Source organism: Gorilla gorilla, chromosome 11 (genome assembly GCF_029281585.2).
Source record: "Gorilla gorilla gorilla isolate KB3781 chromosome 11, NHGRI_mGorGor1-v2.1_pri, whole genome shotgun sequence".
NCBI lineage: Eukaryota > Metazoa > Chordata > Mammalia > Primates > Hominidae > Gorilla > Gorilla gorilla.
In genome coordinates, this window is record NC_073235.2 from 43547738 (window position 1) to 43571683 (window position 23946).

Consider the following 23946-nt stretch of genomic DNA (forward strand, 5'->3'; position numbering starts at 1 on the left):
GTGAATACTACATATTAAGAGAAAGGAATTGGTTATTTGTTCTGTCATAATAGAAATCCAAAATCTAAATTAATTTTAATAATTCCATATCTCTCCTCAGAAGGGCTTAGATCTTTATTTCAATAGTGACCCAGCATATTTTTGAATTTCACTAACATGTTCCAGACAGAGCTCATATGATAGTATTTTTTGAAGTTCTGAGAACTAGAAAAATATTTTATGTAAAAATATCCTCTTTAAAACATGTTTAAGTAACTACCTTTCAGATATGGTGCTAAAAATTTTTATACCTATACATCAATTAAAAAATCATTAACATTAATAGCTGATGTTAATGAAAACTTATAATCAATCCCAGAGCTAGTTACTTTATATATACACTATATTTTATTCAATTTTTAAAATAAAATTACAAGGAAGGTTTTATCTCATTTACAAGTAGGAATACTGAATATGTGATTGTCTAAATGGCCCTTCCAATATGTACAAATAGGAAATAATTCTTATTAAATTATCATTTATTTCTAATCATTATATTATAATTATTTATAAATAATTAGAAATAAGATTTTCTTACTCCAAAATGGTGCTCTCAAACACTAACTTATTTATATATGATAAAATAAAATTAGATCAAAAAAGACGTACTAAATATAATATACCAAAACCAACAAAAGTCTATTACTTTTAGGAAGCAGATAGTTTTTAAAAATCAAATATGCAAGGAAAGCAAATGAGGAATAGCTTTCAATATCTGGTTGAAGATGGCTGTCTGGCTTCATCCAAAACTTTGTCTTTTTTTTTCCCAATCTTGTATCTTCTGGAAGCAAAATTATATTCCCCACCTTGCAAATAGTGCCCAGCATTGAGTGTGTTTGATAAACATTAGTTAAATAAGTAAGTGGTAAATACAACTTTTATTCAGCAGTTTGAATGACAAGAACAATCATTTGGAGTGCAGGCACAGGTACAAGTTTGTGGATAGATATAACTTCCAAAGAATGGGAGTAAAAACACAAATAATATGCGAAAACATTTCACAAGCCTATATTAACATCTCAATGTTTTTAGACCTTAGCAGTTTAACTTTTGTTAATAAAGTATCTTTTTTTGAGTAAATGAGAGAATACAGAAACCAGAGCAAAGGAATTCCATTGTTTCAGTCTTTTCCTTAATCTGAATTTTCTTCAAAATGGTGGAACAAAGAAACCTCCTTTTCTATATGCGTCCTGGACTTTGACTTCTTAGTGTCTTATCATAGGCAAAGTGAGAATTCTCTGCAGTTAATATAAAATATGTGAAACTATGGGGATTCTCTTTTTTTTTTTTTTTTCTAACTAACGTAGGGATACTTGAGCTTGTAGGTTAGAAGGGGCAGCAGATACCCCATTTATTCCAAAAGTTAGATAAAGGCCGAGAGAGTGAGATCCTGAGGCCAGATGAATTACGCATTTAATCTAGCATAATTTCAGAAGAATTGACTTTGAATGATGTCAGTCAATCTGAAGAAAGGATAAAATGCTTCTTACTTTTTTTCTCTTTCAGAATCAGATGCTCCTTGAAGACTGTGTTTATATTTGACATGCTTTGAAGCCACTTATGTAAGTGTGTGTGTGTAACTATATTAAGATACTCCTTAGTTTTGGCGGGGAGGTTTGGTGATTATCTCAAAAATGGGAAATATAAAAAGAAAGAAAAATGTGGTTATGATGGTCCTACCACCAAACCTAAAGCTTATTAAACCTATAAAATAATGTGATTAATAAATATATCATACATTAAATAAAAACTGCTATGTCTGTTATACTAGTCCTGCGTAATCTAAAATCTCTAAATCCTGGATTCTACAAAAGTAGTCAAGGGGAACTTTATATTAAAATATATATTTGAATTTATCAGTGATAAAATTACAATGACCAAAAAAGATTCACATTCTTTTTCTTCTATCTAGAAGTATAGTAGATATAAAATTGTGAGAAATTAAATTGGCCAAATTAAACACAGAAAAATACTTTCTAGTCAAACAGATCTGAATTTGAATCTTAGTTGTATCCCTGGCTTACTGTGTTTCTTGAGGGCCAATGGCTACGTCTGTCTGATCCTTGGGTTTCTCATATGTAAAATATAAATCAATAGTACCTATTTTAAATATATGTTGTGATAATTAAATAACAATGTTTAGTCCACTTCCCTGTAGTTTTAACAGTCACAGCTAGTTCTTAGTTAATAAATGTCTTCTATTTGTCATAAAATAATAGGATACATTTAATCAACCCTTATTAAAATATTACTTAGTTTTGATTATCTCATTCCCCAAAATGTACAAAAAATCAAAGTGTGCTTTTGAACCTAGAAAATAAAAAGGAAAGTCTGTTATTTTACACAAATGCTGCTCTTTATATGAGGAGGAGCAGAAGAAAGCTTTAAAGCTTGTTCTAGATATCTAATGTTAATGAAAAAGGAAAGCTTATAAATTTTACCAAAACAAATGACAGTAATATATGAGAAAAATATCTTTACACTAAATCCCTAAGAATTACTTAAGAATTCTTTCCTAGAGGTAGCTTTCTGTTTAGTATGTTATCTATTTATATCTACCTTCCTGAAATTCACTGATATATTCCAAGTAATTTGACAAGTCTCTTTTTTTTTTAGACAGAGTTTTGCTCTGTAACCCAGGCTGGAGTGCGGTGGCACATTCTCGGCTCACTGCAACCTCCGCCTCCCAAGTTTAAGCGATTCTCCTGCCTCAGCCTCCCGAGTAGCTAGGATTACAGTCTCCTGCCACCACCTCTGGCTAATTCTTGTATTTTTAGTAGTGACAGGGGTTTCACCATACTAGCCAGGCTGGTCTCGAACTCCTGACCTCAGGTAATCCACCCAACTCAGCCTGCCGAAGTGCTGGGATTACAGGCATTAGCCACTGTGCCTGACTATTGACAAGTCTCTTCTAATATAAGGAGTAAGGGGAGATCTCATTAGTCAACTAATTTTCTGACACTGAGTCTAAAATATTTAGAAATTACATTATTAGTATTCCTGAATATTTTTCATGGTGGTCTTGTCAGATGGTGTGTGTGTGTGTGTGTTGTGTGTGTATTAATACTATCTATCCATATGTATAAAAACTATAAATAAATATAGTTTATATATGCTATATATATATAAATAAAGTCATATAATTTGTATTCTCTCAGAGAGAGAGAGAGAGAGAGAGAGAGAGAGAGAGAGACTATAAGGTTATATAAGATTAGTTTCTTTTATTCCATTAGGCAAAGGAGATATGTACTACTTACAGATTTGGTTTTCTATTCAATTGCTAAATTTTATCCATAGGGAAAAAAAATCAGTCTAACAGAACAATATGAAACCAACATTTATGGGACACAGATCATCTATTTTCAAATATTTATTAATATCTGTGGTTGAAAAGATGAAAAGAGTAACATCATTGAGAGAAAATTATAATAATTAAGACAAACTGCTCACATCTGAACATCGGAATGCATTTTGCTTTATATTTCAGCTACTTTGATCAATGTAGTAAAAGATACTAAAAATTTAGAACTCAATTAGATTACCTAATATCAATGTCTCTTGACTGAGAAAAAATGGTATTAACCAGGAATTTAATCTCTATATTGTATTGCTTGATCAAACATATAGTTAAGTACTAGGTAATCCTTAGCTACATGAAGAAGTGGTAGAAAACTCAAATCAATTGATTAATTCACCTAAGTTAATAAAAATTATCAATCAATTATTCTCAATACATTCACTCAGTAAAACAAAACATTATGGTTTCTACAATAAAAGTTGAAAAAGAATTTAGTAATCAAAGCTCAGTTTTTATTTTAATGTCCCTTCAATTAAAATGAGGAAAAGCACTTTTAAAAGATCATTGTCCATCTAAGGAATAACATTGCACTATTATACATCAATGGCACCTTTCAGAACACCAAAAATACTCTCTATGAGAGTTATGTACTTCATTGTATATTATTATGATACATTATTCCATTGAATATTTATTTAAAATGCCTATATGTAGGGTAAACTTAAAAACAAATACCTCCTATTAGAGAAATTGTAGGGGTAAGTTACCTATCATAATTTGTTTGTCAGACACAGTGCTATGTAAGTTTTGCTTTTAAATAACACATAGCTATTTAACCATCATGGAAATGTTATGAGGAAAGTATTTCTTATTTTTTTAAATCTTTCATGATGAGTCCAAAGTTTTAAAAGGAGATGTTAGGACCCAGATCTAAGCCCAGGGCATTTTTCACTACACACATTGCATTTAGTTAAACAACTCACTAAAGCAACTGGAAGCTTAAAAACTCTGAAGATGGTAAAAATGTTATGGACTTTGGCGACAGAAATTCAGCAATAACCTTCAAGAGGAACAATTCTAAAGAGAAGGGAAATGGAAAATGTGATCGTATATTGATTGGATTGTGAAGTTAGAGAGAACTACAATCCTGAAAAGCAGATCTTTCAGAATATGAAAAGGACTGTTTCTATTCATAGCCTGGGCTCTTGCTCAGTATAGGCAAACTATGGTAGTGTGGTGGGGGTGCAGGGTTTATATGAATATAACAAAATATTACCTTTTAATCTATTCAGGCAATTATCTCTATTCCTCATTTCTTGTCCATAGCTATGGCTTGTGCCATCCAAATAATTTAAGTTTTATTCTTTTAAAAGATAATTTTATCTTTTATCAGCTATTGATATTTCTCATGTACACATTTCTATTATTTTATAAAATTACATTTGTATTCCATTGAAGCAATTTTAATATAGTGGGAAAAAACTGAAGCTTTTGAATGAGATAGTTTGCTTTAGGATCACTGTTTTAGCTGAAATATCTTCAAAAACTCTGTTGGTAGATAATTTCCAATCAATAGCATACGTGTTAGGAAATTCATAATATAATTTATTCATCTTAAATGTATTGAACTACATACTCATTAAATTTTTACAAGGATATATCTATTAAAAAAAGGAACAATGACTATTTAGACTCATAAAAAACCTACCACATAATTTACTAAACTGTTTTCTTCATTCAGTACCTAAATTCTGAGTAATGTTATGTGTAGATGTCCTAATAAGTATTAATAACTTACACAAGTAAAACACAAAATAATATTATCTGATTTTAAGAAGACATGAATATTGTTATAGACGGTTTTACTTTTGTGTCATCTAAAATAATTACATGTTCCTTAAATATACATTGAAACTAATCAGATAAACATACTAAGATACTTTTAAAAATAACATCTCTCTTGTATAATGCATCTTCAATTTTCAATAGTTTTCTTTTCAAACTAAGGAGGTTCTAACATTTAACAATACTTATGCTTTGAAAACATTAAGAGAATTGTTTTTCTTTAAATAACTAATAGCCTTCTTCAATGAAAATCACATGAAGAGAAGGAAATACTTGGAGAAAACCTTAAACCTCACTCATATGGAATTCCCAGGGATAATCACTCAGGATATTTAGAACAACAAAAAGTAAATTTCTATGATAACAAAGTCTGATTTGATTGACTTTGGAGGGAATTTGACATCTTTTATCATAAAACTTTAGCAACACTGTCAAGATAAATCTTTTATAACTTCTGTGAAGTATTATTACATGTGAATCTCAGAAGCATTTTAATTTGTTTTTTAATACCTTGTTGCTTTCGTGGATCATAAATCTGAAGCCCAAATAGGGGTGGTCTTTCATGCCTCAGCAATGTCACCTCACTCGTTATCAAATCTAGTTGAAAAATGGAACCATTCATATAATCAGTCCAGAACACATAATTTCCGTGATGCGACAGTCCAAAAGGGTGATTCAACTCTCTCCCACTGTAAACAATCTGTAAAATATAAACATATTGAGAAAAATCAGAACTGACCTTTAGAAACATAACTAGATATTTAGAGAAAGAGATATTCAATAAGTATAACAGATAATAATCTAATATCTTAACTCATTTTCTCTGATAGATTTAAAAAATGGATTTCACAATGTGAGCATATTTTTTGTTTTAGGGCATGCTATTTGAAGGAAACCATCTATTTTATCTAAACCATTTATTATTTATTATTAAACCATCTATTTTATCAATGTAAATTCTTTCATCTATGGCACGAAAAATATGGTTAAGAATGCTAATACTAAAATAAATTTTCCCTACTCTCATTCCTGTTCCTTTTGCTTATGATATTTCAGTATTGTATCCTGGGATAGAAATCAATCTGAATAATCATGTGTATTACAATATTGCTCTTCCAATAACCAACAAATAGAACATGTTCAAACAGCATTGGGAGTCAAAAGGATCCTCCTACTTTAATTGAGCCAATGCAAATTGAAGAAATCTTGGATCTGGCAGAAAAGATGGTAAAGATTTTAATTTAAACACAGACACATTTATTATTAGTAAATAGATAAAAACTCACTGGCAAATTAAATTCTGATTATGTTAATATATTCATTTACATTCTAGTTATATTGTTTTGTTGTTCCTTAAATGGAGGAATCATGTGATAAAAGTTTAAGTCCAGTTTCACATGTAGGATTGTAGAAGGGGAATAAATTATACCTCAATAATGATAATACTTTTTCACCTTTCACCATAAACAAAAACATACTGAATACAAGATGAAAAAGATTTTGTATTCACTTCATTTAATATTAGAGAATTGAGAAAATTATCTAAATAATTTAGGGTCATAAATTTAAATTTTGCTCCTTTTAACTGAATTCTTCTTACCAAATTATCATACATTGAATAATTGACATGATTTCTTAATTTTTTTCTCACCTTTATGTAGGCCAAAATGTGCTGGCCATGAAAGTATTATGTTTATTGTTTACATACCAACATCTTCTAAGTAAGCATAAAGATTTATCTAGCACATGTTAAGTGTGTGACATTAGGTTAAATGCCAACCAATTGTACTTATTTGGAGAAAATATTTACAGTATTGTTAGCATCAATCAACAACAGAACAGTCTTAACTGATTAGTGTAGTATTTCTTTCTAAAACAGAATCCATAATGAGTAGGCTTAGCCAAATGTGCAGGTTTTCTTTCCAAAAAGAAAAGAAATGTAACTTAAAGGAAGCATTTTGGTCATTTCTAACATTCCCTTTTTCTATTAGTTGACTCACGGTTAAAGTCAGTTATTGGTGTCATGTGTAATTAGGTTACTAAAACATGAAATATAGAGGTTTTGTTTTGTCAGCTATGCCTCTGTCTCACAGCCAACTGCATCATACTCCATTTTACCTAAGAATTTCAAAATCATTTTGCAGTTACTCTAGCAAAAAAAGCAAGAGGAAACTGCTACCTCTTCATACCAATATGCTTGAAGTTCAGCTCATTCCTACTATGTGTTTAAGTTTCAATGTCACCAAGTTACCTACTCAACTAAATACAATGTAATTACTTCCTCATAATACATAATGTTAAACTTCAGCTCAAAATGTTGAACATATTTTAATAGAGTGGGGTTGCTTGGTTATAGAAAACTCATCAATAATGTAGAAAAACTGCATTTTAAAACAGCTCTGATATCCTGAGAGCTGCTTTTAAAAATCCCACAAATCCTGGCATACCACAGTGAGCTGGGCCTGGTCTCCCAAGAGGCAAGTGCCAGCTGCACTATTTAATGCTCAGCCTTCTTCAGCCACCCCATGGAGACTATTGGCAGCCACCTCAGAGGAGTAAAAATAAACTTGAAAGTATTTTTAACACAACACAACAAGGCTCTGTGAAAAAAAGAAGCCTGTGGGTTAAAAACAGCAGCATTTGTCTTTTACCTTCCTGTGAGTTCCATTCAAAAACACTTTTTCAATATGATCGTAATAGGCATCACACCAGTATAATGTGTTGGTGTGAAAGTCCAGAGTTAAACCGTTTGGCCACAGCATCTTTGAAGTCACAAAAATCTGCCGATTGAATCCATCCATCCAGGCCTTCTCAATCCTTCCCACGCTGTCATCTATTTCATCTTCCTCCCAGTCTGTCCAATACATCCAACTAAGACATTAAAAAAACAACAAAAATGCATACATGTTATTACAACCAGCCACAGTAGAGACACTTCCTCAGATTTGGCAGTTCCATAAATTCTAGTTTCATTCTGATTTGTCCTCCTATCTAAGTGCTTATCTGTCAAAGAGGGGGCAGCTGTGAAGTTTTAAGGAAAGCAAAGATTTGTTTGGTAGAACTGTGCATTTACACTTATTACAGAAAAGCCAACTACCACCACTATCGCACTTACTGGCTTCATGCATTAATGAACCTGACAGTAAGTGCCAAATATCTATTTTTGGGGGCTGTTGATACCAAGTATAGGAAATGATTTTCTGGGTCATCACTATTTTAAATGTTGTCCACTTCAAAAAGTATATAATCAATTATGTGATTAAAAAGCAGATTGACTGACATGAGAACCCATGGCAAAGTTAATGATCTACTCCAGACTTTATTTAATCTCAGATGAATTATGATTCTTTAAGACAGGTAATTGGACTGACTTTGTTCTAAAGGGCACTGTCATACTGAGTTTGTTTGGCTAAGTCTAATTTGTCTTCCTGATGCAAATTGTCTATGTTTTATTGCTGCTTATTATTACCCCAAAATCTACAGAAGATGATTTAGCTGCACATAAGTTTAGTAATAGCAAGTTGACTGACCTTGAGATTTTGAGCTTTAATTTCTATCTCAAACAAAAGCATCTGCCTTTAAAAACAAATCTTTTGTAAAGCCCTAACAGTAGGAGGGGGGCCTTGAACTAATGTTCCATTTCCCTCATGAATGAGGTTAAAACCCACCACATGTGTTGTTTTAGGGTCATGTGAAAGTTCCTGAGTTTATTAATTAAAGTGTAGGTTTAATCCAGTCATCTCATATACAACTTTATAAAGTCTCAAATCTTTGCTAAGCTGCTGACCCTTGAAATACCCTTATTAGATCCCCTGCCTCCCCCATTTTGTAGACCCTAAGAATTTCTAAGTGCATTTGGAAAAAGTCTGTCACCATGACGAAAAATCCTACTGTGATCTAAGCTGGCAGACTTGGGAAAACTGAGGATGAACACACTACCCATTATTTCATACCAATTAAGCTCTTTTTAAATTCTCTTAACGGTTTCCAATTATGTTGATATGCCTTTTTAGACCCAAGGAACTATATTGAGACTGTTGAATTGTATTAATCCTAGAAATAAACATGGAAATATTTCTATCTTGTATCTTGTAATTCCTTAAAGTGATTTTTTTAATTGGGACAACTTAGTAACAAAAAGGATAGTCATTCTATTTGCTGTAATTCTATGTTAGTTAGGTATAACTACTTGACATCAGCTATATAAATTAACTATACAAAAGTGAAATATGCAATCTTTTCATCTCTATTGATATTTTCCTGAAATTTTCTTATATACAGTTAATTAATACAGTTTTATTTTTGTTCATTTATAACATTAATATTGCAGTTATCTTACCCTATAGCTTCTCCTTTTGATCATGGCAACATATTTTTTTTTCTGTGACTCAAATCACACATACATGTGCCTGTGTACACAGAAACACACACACACACACACGAGGCAGAGATAAATCTGGATATTCTAAATATATTGCATATTTTACTATTTGAGAAAAGGAATTGTTCGCCAACTGATCCAGCACCTAAAATTATTTTTATTTAAACAAAATATAAGAAAGTTATTTTTCTAAGTAATGCCAGTCTGAGAGAGGTTACATATATATATGTATATATGTATATGCACACACACACACATATATATGCTTAAATGTATATTGTGGGCCAGGCACCATGGCTCATGCCTGTAATCCCAGCACTTTGGGAGGCTAAGGCAAGCGAATTGCTTGAGCCCAGGAGTTTGAGACGAGCCTGAGCAACATGGCAAAACCCCATCTCTACAAAATAATACAAAAAGTAGCCAGGCACGGTGGCCTGTGCCTGTAATTCCAGCTAGTCTCAAAGCTGAGGTGGGAGAATCGACCACTTGAGCCCAGGCTATCGAGGCTGTCGTGAGCCAAGATCATACCACTGCACTCCAGCCTGGGTAACAGAGTAAGATCTTGTCTAAAATATATATATATATATATATATATATATATTATGAAAGCTTTACAATCAATACCAATACCAAACAATGAGAATTCTTAAACACACAGAATAGAAATATAACCTATTAAATAAGCATGAACTAATACAAGTATTTTTTCTAGGTGGGACTCCATGTATTCTTCACATAAAACGTAGGTTAATCTGGCCTTCTGCTAATATAGCAAGAAAAATTCTACCTTTTATTTCAAGGCCTGTTTGAATGTAATTATCTGATGAAGTCTATCCCCAGCCTTTCTGGAGATAAGTCAAAATAAGCTCTTTCCTCTGTTTCTTAGTAACACTGTCTAGTTTTAAATAATATTTATTGCACTTATTCCTTGTATATAGGGACAGTTGGTAGGAAGACATGACAGGGATGCAGATATTGTCTCAATGAAAAAAAATTCTATTAATCAGAATTGCCTTCAAAGAGCTTGAACTATGTAGATGCTATAGGTTTCTAACATAATCTGGATGCCTACAAACTTGGGAGATGTTGAAGAGAATTTCTAAATTTGATGAGAGAGATGGAACTAGTGGGCTCTGAATTTTCTTCTAAAATATATGTTTCTATGAATTCCACATTTATGTCATCTCTTGGGCACAACAAAGACTCTTTAGCTCTATCAGAAAACATTTTCTCTAACAATAGTGAGAAAGAAGATGCTGTTTCAAGACAGATTTGAAATTTCTTTCTTCAGATAGATTTGGACAGTGTGGAACAAATACTCTCTTCAAAAACTAAGGCTGGTTTACCAGATGATTATATAATCCAAACATAAAATCACCAAAATTACTTTATAATCATGCCCTATGAAACACTTACAACGAGTTCACTCGCTGCCTAGGAACCCTGGTTGTATTTGGAACTACTCTTAACACAAACAATTCTAGGAAGCGCAATTTGGTAATCTCAGTTTATAAGGGATTCACATGCCTCCTATACAATACGTATTTTTTTGTATGTGTGCAGTAAAGTGTAAAGAAAATCTATTTTTTGATGTCTTGAAACAGTAATATGTAAGCCATGGAAAGAAAAACACTCCAAAAAACTACACATGTAAAACATTTAATAAAATAACATTTTTAAGTTATAAATTACTATGAAAATTTCCATCTTCTTTGATAGTTCTATAAGTACAGTTTTGCATTCAGGTAATAGCGCTGATTAAAAATCAAAAGAAAACATATTACCAAGAATTGGACAAAATATTTCATTCTAAAACAAGTAATACATACTATAAAATGATGTCCCTATATGGAAATTACAGTGGTATCTAAAATTATGTGGTTGTCACCCTAGACTAATAAAAAGCAGTGAAGTTTAGTGGCTAAGAGTAAAGTCATAGAGACAGGCTTCCTGGGAATAAATGTAGACCCAGTCTTTTACTAATTGAATAGTGATTGGCAAGACAGTTATCATTTTCAACTTTATAAAGCAGGGATAAGAATAGCAACTAATTCAGAGGATTATTGTAAGGGTTACAAAATAGGTTCAGAGTAACCCATTTAATAAAACGTCTGACCTCTAGGAAATGTATAAAACTTTTGCTATTTTTTTGAATACACTAAATTTCAATAGCCTTTAAAATATAAAATGGATTGATTCTCTGGTTGAATTGATTATTTATCTTGGTGTCAGGCTGCTTAAAGTACAGAATTATAGTGCTAATTTTCAATAAATCAAGTAATACATCTTTGCGCAGTAATCTATTTCAGGTCAATGTATTCTGACATGTTTCTTTAGTACATTCTCAAGTACAGAAAAACCCTTATATGTGTAACTTTACCCACTAAGACCATTTGTGTGGAAAATCAGCTATACATATGGATTTAAATAAAACTATTATTAACTATGTAAGAAACAAATTTATCTATTATCATTTTTCTTATATAAAGCTAGTCAAATATTGCATACCCATTAACTGGATCCACCACAATTCCTCTGGGATGAGACATTTCACCCTCTAAAAGAGTCTTCCGACTCTGAGAAGCTTTTTCCAGCCTGGCCACATTAATGGTTTTCCTATGGCCATCATTGGTCCAGTAAAGATTATTTCCAATCCAGTCCACAGCAATGCCCTCTACATTATCCAGATCTATAAAAAAAGCAAAAACAAGAAAGAAATTGCTTTTACAACTATAGTAAAATTAGTTTTCACTACTAAAAGCTACCTAATAAAAACTTTAGTTCAAAAAGGAAAGAACTCTGATCCATGAAATCTTTATGGTGTAATTTTCGCAAATGTCACTATTCTATAGAATATTTTTCAATTTTATTTTGAATGCCTTTTTATGTGAATAATAGGCCCTCTCTCAATTGTACACAGTGTTAACAAATTAATCATGGTCATTAACTCAGATTTTAATTGAACCTCAATTTATTTTAATTCAGTGATCTGCAGAAAAATGGGAACATATAAGTGATAGGAGGGAAAAAGCTTGAATATAAGTGACAAATTCAGCAATATAGACTGTTCTGAAGAAAAATCTACTAGTACTGTGTCAGCATGTTCAAACTTGTAATATGTAATCTGAGTAATCGAAATAATATGAATGTCCTCTTGCCCAAGGATGAACAGTTTCAGCAGGGGCACGAGTATGAAAGCCCAGGACAGGCTTTCATCCCAGAACTGCATCAACAGTCAATCTCAAGGAATCGCCAAAATACTTCTCTTTGTTTTAGACTTACCTTGCAAAGAATCCTATTACAGGATTATATGAGATACAGGCAATGATAATTCAAATGTAATAGACAAATAATAAACCTTGGAGTTCACCTAATTCAAACCCTTTATTTTATAAAGGGGGGGTAACTAAAACTTCAAAGTGAAGGCAGTTACTCATGGTCTATTATCATTCACGAAGCAGTAGCAATTGGATAAATATCCAAGCCTTATGACCCACAGTGTGGAAACCCTCAAAACTGCACGGTTCCTAGGGTGAGTTTCTGTAGCATCCTGTCTTCATCCACACTTCAGCCTACAACATTACAACTACGATTCCATTCTTCTGTTGCATGAAATATTGCTGTGAACTCCTTCTTTTCTCTCAAAACCAAGGTAGAGTACATAGACTTCCTCTTTTCCTTTTTGGCATGAGTTGCAGAACTGGAATTTACTGGACAAAAGCAATAGGTAGTATATATTAGAGAGGGAGCTGTGTATTCACACACTACAAGGAAATCTATATCACATTTCCCTGTATGCAGACACAATGGATATTTACTATTATCATGTTGTTTAATCATGGTCTTTCTGTCTCAGGAAAAAAAGTAAAATTTTCCCTTGTAACCCTTGTTGCTAATCAGCATGTGTCATGATTCAGAATGACTGATACAAAATGTGATCTGATCTAACTGAAAATTCCATTACAGTGAATCAGATATGTTCCCAATTTCGCTAAGCTATCTGCTTCATTACCATCCAATATGAGTAATTTTCACAGGTTAATTGTGCCTATGCTTAGAAAAAGAAGTTTAATTTTGCCTTTACTTATTGACACTTAATTTTCCTGAGCACTTTCCTATTCTGGTATAATGGAATGAGAGTAGTTATTTACCCTTTTCTATTTATTATAGTCTATAGCTGATTTTTATTTTGTTAGTTGGTTTTCAAAAATTGAATTACATGTGAAATCTGCCCCAGTATAAAAAGTCTTCATGCTGGATAACCCCCTTATTTTTGAAACTTTTCCTTTTAATATATGACTTGAGACTTATTTTTTTCATATGAAGCAGTTACAATGCTGTATGGATGAAACTTTTGTTTCTGACACTTGGGTAAGCGAATTCAGTGACGCATCGGGAAAGTGAAGATTATAATAGCACCTATCTCATAGGATGATTACAAAGGGCAAGCTATTAATAGCTACTGCATGTAAACATTTAGCATATTTCCTGGAATACAGTAACTTCTCAGTTCATGTTAGTTTTTATTATCAGGATTAAAAAATATTTTATATCTCTTCTGTCTCTTTTCTTTAAGGGTACTACTTGATAGGATTGTATCTTTTTTCACCTTTAAAATGCTTTTTCTATAATATTTTCTTGCATTTTTACCAGTGACTAACTTTAACTAAAAATAGTATATAAATAAATATATGTGATGTTCTTAATGGTTGGCATATACTAAATAATATATAATGATGATTACTATTCCTGTAATAATATCATCATAATTTCTGTATAATCTTTCCTTAGGCTAGGTATCTAGTCTATTAAGATAGTAATAAAGGAATTAGCCTAGATTATTTTTTAAGGCTGTTTTCTGTTTGTGCTTTGATTTTTTTTTCTGTTATAGGGAGAATGATAATGAATAAAAATTTTAAAATAAGAAAATGTATAAAAAGATCGATGAGCAAACTGGGAATCTTTTTCGGTTATCTTTAATGGGGCAGGGAGGAATTTCTCTCTTGCAGAACACAGCTTGAACAATCAATTAATTCCTTTCTCCACAAATATACATCGATAAGGGAAGCATTCTGCTTCCACATTATTTGTTCCCTGCTTTAAATTAACTTATAAATTAGATGGAACAGTTAGACATATAGAACATCAGTCTTATGTACGTTTGATATTTTATTCAAAGGGGTCTGGTTGGGTCCTGCCTGAGACTGACTAATAATGACTCTATGAACAAAAGCCCTTTAAACAGATCAGGGACACATAAAGGTTGTGGCATTCAAAGGCCAAACAAACATCAGTGACTACAGAGAGTCTGATTATTAGCTTGAGGAAACACATGATATTAAAATGCAAGGAAGATGTTTGATAAAGAAAAACTTGGTAGAGTAGATTTCTTTGTATACTTTGGGATAGAGTTCAAGTATTCTCCATCATAAAATTCATATTTGCTACTATTTATTATTATTATTGCATAACTAATAGCAAACAAGAGCATGGCTATTTTGAACATCTGGTCAAAGTCTCCCTTAGCTTTCACAAAATACCCATTTTCATGGATCAATAGGCAAGGAGTTAACATGTTTGTACTTAAGAAAAAAAAATTCCAGTAGATAATTATTTCTTGTAAACTTTGTTTAGATTAATATTATGTCTGTATTTTTCATGCTAAGTGAAGATATTGCACATTTACTCATACTCAGAAAATAAACAGCCTTTTCTTGCATTCTGAAAACTTAAGAATATTATTTTTCTCAAATTATTATAATTTCTACAACATGTTATCTTTGTTCTAGTAATTTCAAAATAACTTATATGCATGGAGTAATATATAAATAGTGCATTAAACACCCACACACTCACATATCTCATTCAAATTTAGGATTAATAATGAAGTGCGTGGTTTACTTAAGTGAAAAATTCCTGATGTTAACAATATTACTTCCTATAAGAGACACCTACCACTAAGGAAATGAGGATAAATAACATATAATAAAATTTATGTAAATTTTAAAAGAATAATGATGTGGATTTAAAAAGAATAAATAGGACTGTTCTTCAAATGAATGTAATACTTTGGACTAGACCAAATAAACATTTTTAAATAGAGTGATTTTGGGAGAAAAACATATTTCTAAAATGAAAACTTCATTACAGGTCTGATTTTTAGATATTATACATTCATGGAACAGAAGACTAAAGTTTTATATACTTAAAATATAATTGCCTCTTTTTAAAATGGGTCCATGATTTTTAAAAGAAAGGATGTAAGCAGTGGCCTTATTTTTGTTATGGCACATGAGCTGGACCTCCAGAAATGATCCATAGATCTTGATGCCTTACAACAGAATTTGATGCATATAATAAGAAACTGACTAGAAATTATACCCAAAAATGGCCATTATAAAATCATAGTTTCTACATTTTTCTACCTTATACAAGTTTATCCAGTGTTATCTATCCTTAGCATGAACATTATTTTTGTGAGTTGGAACGGAAGTGTCTACGTGAGTACAGAGTATGGTAAAGTGCTTTAAATAATTAAGTCTGCATCATGCATGTAGACATGCCTAAGGCCAGCGATGCCTTACCTCACCCTAGAATCAGCACTTGGACAACTTTCCTGTCTCCTATTCTTGTAGTTCAATTAATACATATTCTCTTTGTACATTTCAATATGGCCTGAGGCCATAAATAGCTCATATGTATCTGACATGTGGGAATGACATTGATTTAATTAATAGTGTAGCAGTAAAATTTGCTTGCTGAATAAGCTGTCTCATGGGGTTTCAAGGGTCTCTGGTCACAGACTAAAGATACCACCTGTCCCTAATGGCCAGCTGAGGCTGATATTTCTCAACCTCATTTTCATTCCAGATTTCTCCTTAGCTTTTAGGTCAAGGAGGGTGAATACACAAGCCATTCTCACTCAGAACAAAATACCTTGATGTTGTATTCAAAGAGATACGTAGAGTGCATATAAGGGTCTTATTTTCCAGAATAAACAGAATATATTAAAACACAGTGGTTTCCTTCCATTATCCAATGCAAACTCTCACTCTCAATGGGTCAGTGATGATCTGTAGATCATCACTCTATGACATTCAGTTATTTTATCTTTGATACAATGAAGACATGGACAAGTAAAGATAGTGTCATAGTATGCATCATAGTTACCAATAATCTAAAATGACGAATAAAATGAAAGATCAAGAATGGTTAAGGACTGAGATTTTTATCATACTTTCAAGCTTACAAGTTTGCCTATTTTTGTTCCATGAATTCTGGTAGAAGACATAAGACTTGTGGATCAGATATAAAAGATTGTATTACTCATGGCACAACAAGCAGGATGGTCATCAGCAGATTGGTGTCAGTTCCCTTTACTTCGAAGTCCGCAGGGGCAACTGGGAGGGGTCCATATGGATGCTTTCATATACTGTGAGTGGCATTATAGAAGAAGAATTCTGAGTTTAGAAAATTCAAGCCTATTATAATGGGCAGTAAGAAGTCCTGCTGTTTTCACCGGCAAGTGACTGTCTCTTTCTCTCAATACTCTTTGCTATACAAGCATCCTTGAAAAGATACTTCTGAAGAAAAAACAGTAAGTGTCTTACTTTGAGACATGCAGAAATGTGAGAGATCCATGGAGAAATGTCTCACAATAAAAGGTCCTGAAAAGTCATAATCTGGTAGTCACTAATATATGCAGATAGATAGAGCAAACAAATTGGTGAGTGTATATGAGCACAAATAATAATTTCTGCATTCCAAGCTATTACTCTTACGGGAATTCTGCACTGATTTACACAACCACACCTAAAGCAATAAATGCAGATGGATAGAGCAAACAAATTGATGAGTGGATATGAACACAAATAATAATTTCTGGATTCCAAGCTATTGTTCTTATGGGAATTCTGCGTTGATTTACACAACCATATCTAAAGCATATTGTGTAGCTAACTATGTGTGATGGTTAATTGTATGAGTCAATTTGGCTAGCCCATGGTACACAAATAATTGGTCATCAGTCTGGATGTTGCTGTAAAGGTATGTTTTAGATTATATGAACATCAGTAGAATTTGAGTAATAAGCAGGTTACTCTCTATAATGTGGGTTCGCCTCATCCAATCAGTTGAAGGCCTTAAGAATAGATTGGGATCCCCTGAGAAGGATGAAATTCTTTCTCCAGACTGTCTTTGAACTCAAGCAGCAACATCAGCTCTTTTTGGGTCTCCAGCCTGCTGATGTACTCTGCAAATTTTGGACTTTCCAGTTCCCATAATTGTGTGACCTAATTCCTTAATAAATGTCTTTTTCTCTCTCTATATATATATACATTCTGTTTGTTCTGTTTCTCTAGAGAATCCTAACTGGTACACTATGACCATGCCTGTGATCTGAAAATGATTTTGCTGAATGGGCTGGGAAGAAGAAGGTCATTCTTCACATTCATCCTTTTCCGATAAAACACTGAAAAGTATATATTTCAGAGGACAAAATAGCTTTCAATTAAAGAAGCCCTAGAGATACGCAAGGGGCGTATAGATCATTGTACAATATTCCACTAAAATTCTTTGGATAATATTAGAGTCTTCATTGTGAATGGGGAGAAAGTCATTTCCATTAACACCATTTTACTACCTAACTCTGCCTATCAAGAGAAAACAAAGCTAAAATTGCTTCCATTTTTGGAACACAATATATCACACCTATTCTTGAATATTCATTTTAGAACTGTGAAGTTTATAATTTATAAAAGTAAAACACTTTTGGTACCAATTTCATCAATAGTAAATTATTCAATCTGTTTCATATTATATGAAAAGTCTACTCTATTAGTAGTCACTTGGACAATTTAATTTCACAGAAGTTGACTTTTTATTAGCTATATTTTCTAATAGGTTTCATGTTTTTGCACTTGGTCACTTAAACATTCAAAAAGTTGCATCAACTGATAATGTTTACTGAACTTTAAAAAAGACAAGGTATCACATACATGCTTAGAAATCATGTTTAGTGAAAAATACTGATCACTAAATTCCAAGTTGAGCTTAAAAGTTAGAGAATGTAAATCTTTATTGTATTTACAATTACTATGGCATAGAACAAATGTGTTATCTCATGTGACCATACTCCTGGAGATAACCAGCCTAAATCAACCAAAACTATACTTGTTTCAGATCCACATAAATAACGCAGAGAAAAAGGCTAGACAAATGCATGTGCGGACTCTAGGTAAATGTGGTAAAGGAGGCCAAGTTCTTAATAATAATTTATCTAATAACATCTTTCCATAAATATCTAAGAAAACACACACAGTCATAACCCTCCTGGGTACACAGGTACTCTTACAAAACTGAAACAGTACATTGGGGCAAAGTCATAATAAAATTAGGCAGCAGCCTTGTTGTGAATTCAATATGATAGGAATAAAAGAAGCTACAAAACCATAAAGTTTAACTTGTATATCTACAAATAATGAAACAAAGACCCAGAAAAGTAAGTTGACTCACAAGGACCTATGATTAACTAGTAGTCACTATAGCAAGTCTTGAAATTTAACTCATGTTCTAATGTGCCTACCCTGCTTTGTATTCAAATTTGACCTCCAGAATTGTAAAGAAAAAAAATGATAGAGGAAGGAGTTGAAGAAAGTTTAACCCAGGCAAAGTTTCCTTGGAAGAAGGAAAAGTGGGGCATGCAAGAAGGGAGGGGAATAAAGCTAGAATAAGGTTACTACAGTAGAGGATGCTTTTGGTACAAACTTTCCAATCACAAAGACTGTATATAGTGAAAGTCTGCAAATTTTTTCAGATTTCTCCACTTTGATAACCTTTGGCAAACTGCCTACCCTTTGATACATGGCTTAAACTGGAACTTCAACTTTTGCAAATGAAAATATGAATAATAATCGGTTCTCTCCATATTAGGATTAAAGGAGGGAATAATAAGCAGAACAATGCCTGGCACATAATCAAATTCTCAATAAATGATACCTCTCATTTCTTACTAAAATACATCTGATGACTAACAATGTAGAGATTTAACAAATGTCCATATGAAGGGAAGTGAAATATCAAAAGAAAACATGAGGAAAACCTGGGGCACTGTTATAAGCTACATGAGAAGGACAAGACATAACTAAACTCATTATGAAAAAATGGCTGGTATTTGAATAAAGTCTTTGATTAACAATATTGCATCAACATTAATTTTTCTAGTTTTGATAACTGCAGTGCAGTTTTGCAAGATGTTAGAAAAAGCTGTGTGAGGGCGCAATGGACTAAATGTTTGTGCCCTCCTAAAATTCACATGTTGAAATCCTCATTCTAATGTGAAAATATTTGGGGGTAATTAGTTAATGAGGGTGGTGCCCTCGTAAATGAAGTTAGTGCCCTTATAAGAAGAGACCAGAGAGCTCTCTAATCCTTTTTCCTTCATGTGAGGATACAGTGAGAAGTCATCATCAGTCTGCAACCTGGAAGAGGTCCCTCACCAGAACCTGACCATGCTCGCACCCTGATCTCAGACTTCTATGCTCCAGAATTGAGAGAAACAAATTTCTGTTGTGTATAAGTCACCCAGTCTATGGTACATTTTTATGGAAGCCTGAATTAATTAAGACAGAGAAATATACAGAAATTCTCTGTACTATTTTGCAAATTCTTGACTAAAGTTACTTCAAAATTTATTTTTAAAAATATAATAAATTGCTTTGTAAATGCATTGTTTTTATATAATAGAAGATATCAAGGCTAGATGTAGCATTACCTGTAAAAATTAGTTTAAATGATATTAATAATATATTTTATAACAATTGTAGTATAATAAGATAAATAAATACTTATGATTCCACAGTAAAAGTATAAGAGGTATTAGTGAATAATAACTTATTCATATAAGTATATAGTATAAAATTATTCAAGGTAGATATGTATCTCTTAAAGAAAAAGAATCTAAAGCTGTGCAAAAAAAATGAGATGTTGATTCAGAAAGACTAGGAAAGTGTGTTAAGATGGGTGTATTATATATAATCTAAAAATTGTAATCTAAAGTTTTTTTATTAAAATGTTACAGAAGTTTAAATAAATCAATAAAAATATGTAAGGTTTTACAAGATTCAACTGAAAATTCCTGAAAAATCATCCAAGGATGATTATTATAAGAGGAATTTCAGTAAAAACCAAAATGACTTTTCGAATGATCAAAAAATGATAAATTGATCTTAATTGTTTCTTATATTAGAACAAAAATCATCATTCTTTAATGACTCTTAGATCTTTTTAATCAGTTTAATTACTGTTTTTAAAGTAATGACAACTAAATTAAAGTACCCATTCATCCATCTAATGAATGTTTGCTCTATAGTTAATATGAGCCATGAACTGTTCTAGGCCCTAAGGATCTACCACTGAGCAAAACAAAGAAAATCTCTTACCTGTTGAAGCTTACATTCTTGCAGCAAGGCAACAACCAAGTGAAACATATGCAGAATAATAACAAAAGAGAAAAAGGCAGGAAAGGGAAGAGAGCTGGGTTGGGTGTGGTGGCGGTAAGTAATTTTATTGGGCTGGCCAGAAGGGTTGACTGAGGAGGTGGTCTGCAGGCAAAGACGTCTAGGACTTGCAGAAGAGAGGCATGGGGGCATCTGATGGAAGAACGTTCCAGACACAGAAACATGTGCAAAAGCCCTGAGGTGGGACCATGTCTAGGGTTTTCAGGGGATGACAAAGAGGATATTGGAGAAGAGTTACAGGGCTATTATAGGTTAAATTGCAGAAAAACAACTTAAATAGCATTTTCCCCCTGTGAACTTAAAAGTCATTGCGTGGAACCCTTATGAGGTGATCATACCTAAAATTTTCATGAACAACAGTGATAAGGTGGTCCCTTACTGTGACTTGTACTTATTTTCAAGGGTTTATTTATGGGTATTGGGAGAGGCAGTCCCCTGTGGGCCTTGAGTGTCCCTGTACATTCTTGCTGAGTTTGCCAGATTGTAAGGCTTATTTCTCTTTTGATACTGAACAATTTATCTTGCTACTCACATAGGCAGCTAAGTAAGTCAAGGGGACCACAGGGTGACTGCTGTGTAACTGCTTGCTCCACAGGGCAGGCAAACTGGAGATCTTGCTATTTGCATAATGCCGGCTGCTTTCTCAGAAAGTGCTGATCTCTAGGCCCTGGGATCTGCAGCTGTGGCACAACTCCCTGCTTGCTCAGCGTTCATCCAGGCCTATCATGTCGCTCCCTGAGACTTGAGGGCAGGGTAACCAGTGCAACCATGCTGATACTCATGTGGTGAGCAATAAACTTCCTAAGTCTCAATGTCTCATTTTCTACTTTTGGCACCAATGCAGTGGCGGCAGGTTTATTCCCCACCATCCTTTATGATAGGGTTTCTCAGCTGTGGCATTACTGACATTTGGGAACTGAAGATCCTTTGTTGTGGAGAACTGTCCTGTGTATTGCACAATGTTTAGCAGCACATACCCCTATCTACTAGATTCCAGTAGCAACACCCTCTCCAGTTGAACCCAAAATAATTCTAGATAATATCAAATGTCCCATGGAAGACAAAATTATCCGTGTTCTATGAGGTTGGGGTTCTACCTTAAAAGTGAGTGATATTTCTCAGACTCTTTGGTTCATTTTGATTCCTCTAAGTGAGTTTTCTTATCTTGAAATGAAAAGTTACTTGCCATATTTTTTTGGCAAAATTGCATAAGAATATTCAGTTATGTTTCTGTGGCTAGTATAGTAGTAAATACAAATTACTTTTTTCAAATATGCAGTCTCAGAATGGGTTCAGTTTCATTGAAATTCCACATATATAAAATACTTTGAAAAGAAAAATGTTAAACATGTCATGAATAGTTACACTGACAAACATTTTGAAAATGTTTGTCTCAGAATGATATTTTATGTATATCTCTATATCTTTTTTATCTTGAAAAAGGGTACTTTTTGTTTTTTACCTGAAATAATAGTGAGTTAAACCGTGCAATTTGAAATTCCTCTATTTAAGACAAATTACAAATAACTTAATAGCTAAAATATCAAGGTAATTTGTTTTGACAGAAAATATGCACATTCTTCTATGATTAACAATAAAGATTTATGAAAGCTCATTTTTATAACAAAGATAAAAGTGTCAATGCTGGGGATAGGAGTGCATTGCTATCCAGTGCAGGCAGATTTGTATTAACCAAAGAAAGGAACAGATGTGTATCAAAATATTTTATATGGTTATCAGACCATCACCACACATTAAATGTCCTAATATCATTACAATATATTTCTTCAAGTTATCTAAATATAGCATACTATACTACAGTAGATGCATATTTTGATGAGAACTCTGATTCTTTCCAATTGCATAGGAATAATAAAGAAAAAATAAAAGTTAATGAATAAAGAGAAAAGAGAATTGATAGGTGTTTAAGGAAGATCTGAGGTAGTCATCACTCATTTTTTTGAGGGAGGCAAAAAGTATGAGGATACACAATATTGTTTTTCTTAGTCTATGACCGAGTCTAAAATAAACCTGGTCTGAGTTATAAGAGAACATTTCTTAATTCCTGTAAGCTCTAGGTCCCTAATATGAGCAAAAACCACAAACTTCCTACATATTCAGAATAATTGATATGAAATGTCTGGTAAATACTAGGAAATTCACAAATGCTACTGTTATACAGCAACAGATATTTTGTCAATAAAATATGATTTACATTAGCTTAAAATATAATTTTAAGTGCTGAGACCATCAGACCATGGAGTGTGTAAAAATCATGATTTTTCTGGAGGAGCTATATATAATGGCATATATACATATCACACACACACACACACACACACACACACACATACACATACATATATATAAACAGAGAAAGAGGAAATAAAAACGCATTAAAACTTATATCAGAATTGAAGAGTATTACTTAGTTACCTCAGATGGATATTCTATTATATTAATGATCTACCTAATCTTTAAACTTTTTAAGTCAATATTTTACCTTTAAAATGAAACAAGAAGGCCAATGATGATATAAAATTTGATATTTCTCTTTTGCTTCATCTGAATTTTATAATCTTCTGGGTAGTTTCAAATCAAAATGCTATATAGGGGACTTGCCAAAATCATTAAATATGTATAGATTACAAAAAAATAGTTCTGAAGCTATTTTTTAATAGCTGGTTAAGTAATGACTGTTAGTAGATAGATGTTTATGGATCCAGAAGAGACAACTTGTAGCACACTAGCCCCAAATAAGACACCATTTTATTCATGAAGAAAACAACAACACTTGATGTAAGTATAAAAGGAAGAGATTCAAGTGTATAAAGATTTTGAGGAAAGGGCTTAGCAGACAAAAGACA

At 32.5% G+C, this 23946-nt stretch overlaps 1 protein-coding gene across 2 annotated transcripts in view; it reads right to left on the reverse strand.

The window, feature by feature from the left end:
* Positions 1-23946, reverse strand: part of LRP1B (LDL receptor related protein 1B) — a 1892531-nt gene that overhangs the window by 773396 nt on the left and 1095189 nt on the right. For both annotated transcript variants that reach the window (XM_031008804.3, XM_055380092.2), the window contains exons 12-14: positions 12072-12252; positions 7834-8053; positions 5693-5882 (exon numbers count right to left, since the gene is read on the reverse strand). In XM_031008804.3, coding sequence (XP_030864664.2) covers positions 5693-5882; positions 7834-8053; positions 12072-12252 — 591 coding nt within the window. The remainder of the gene's footprint in view (positions 1-5692; positions 5883-7833; positions 8054-12071; positions 12253-23946) is intronic.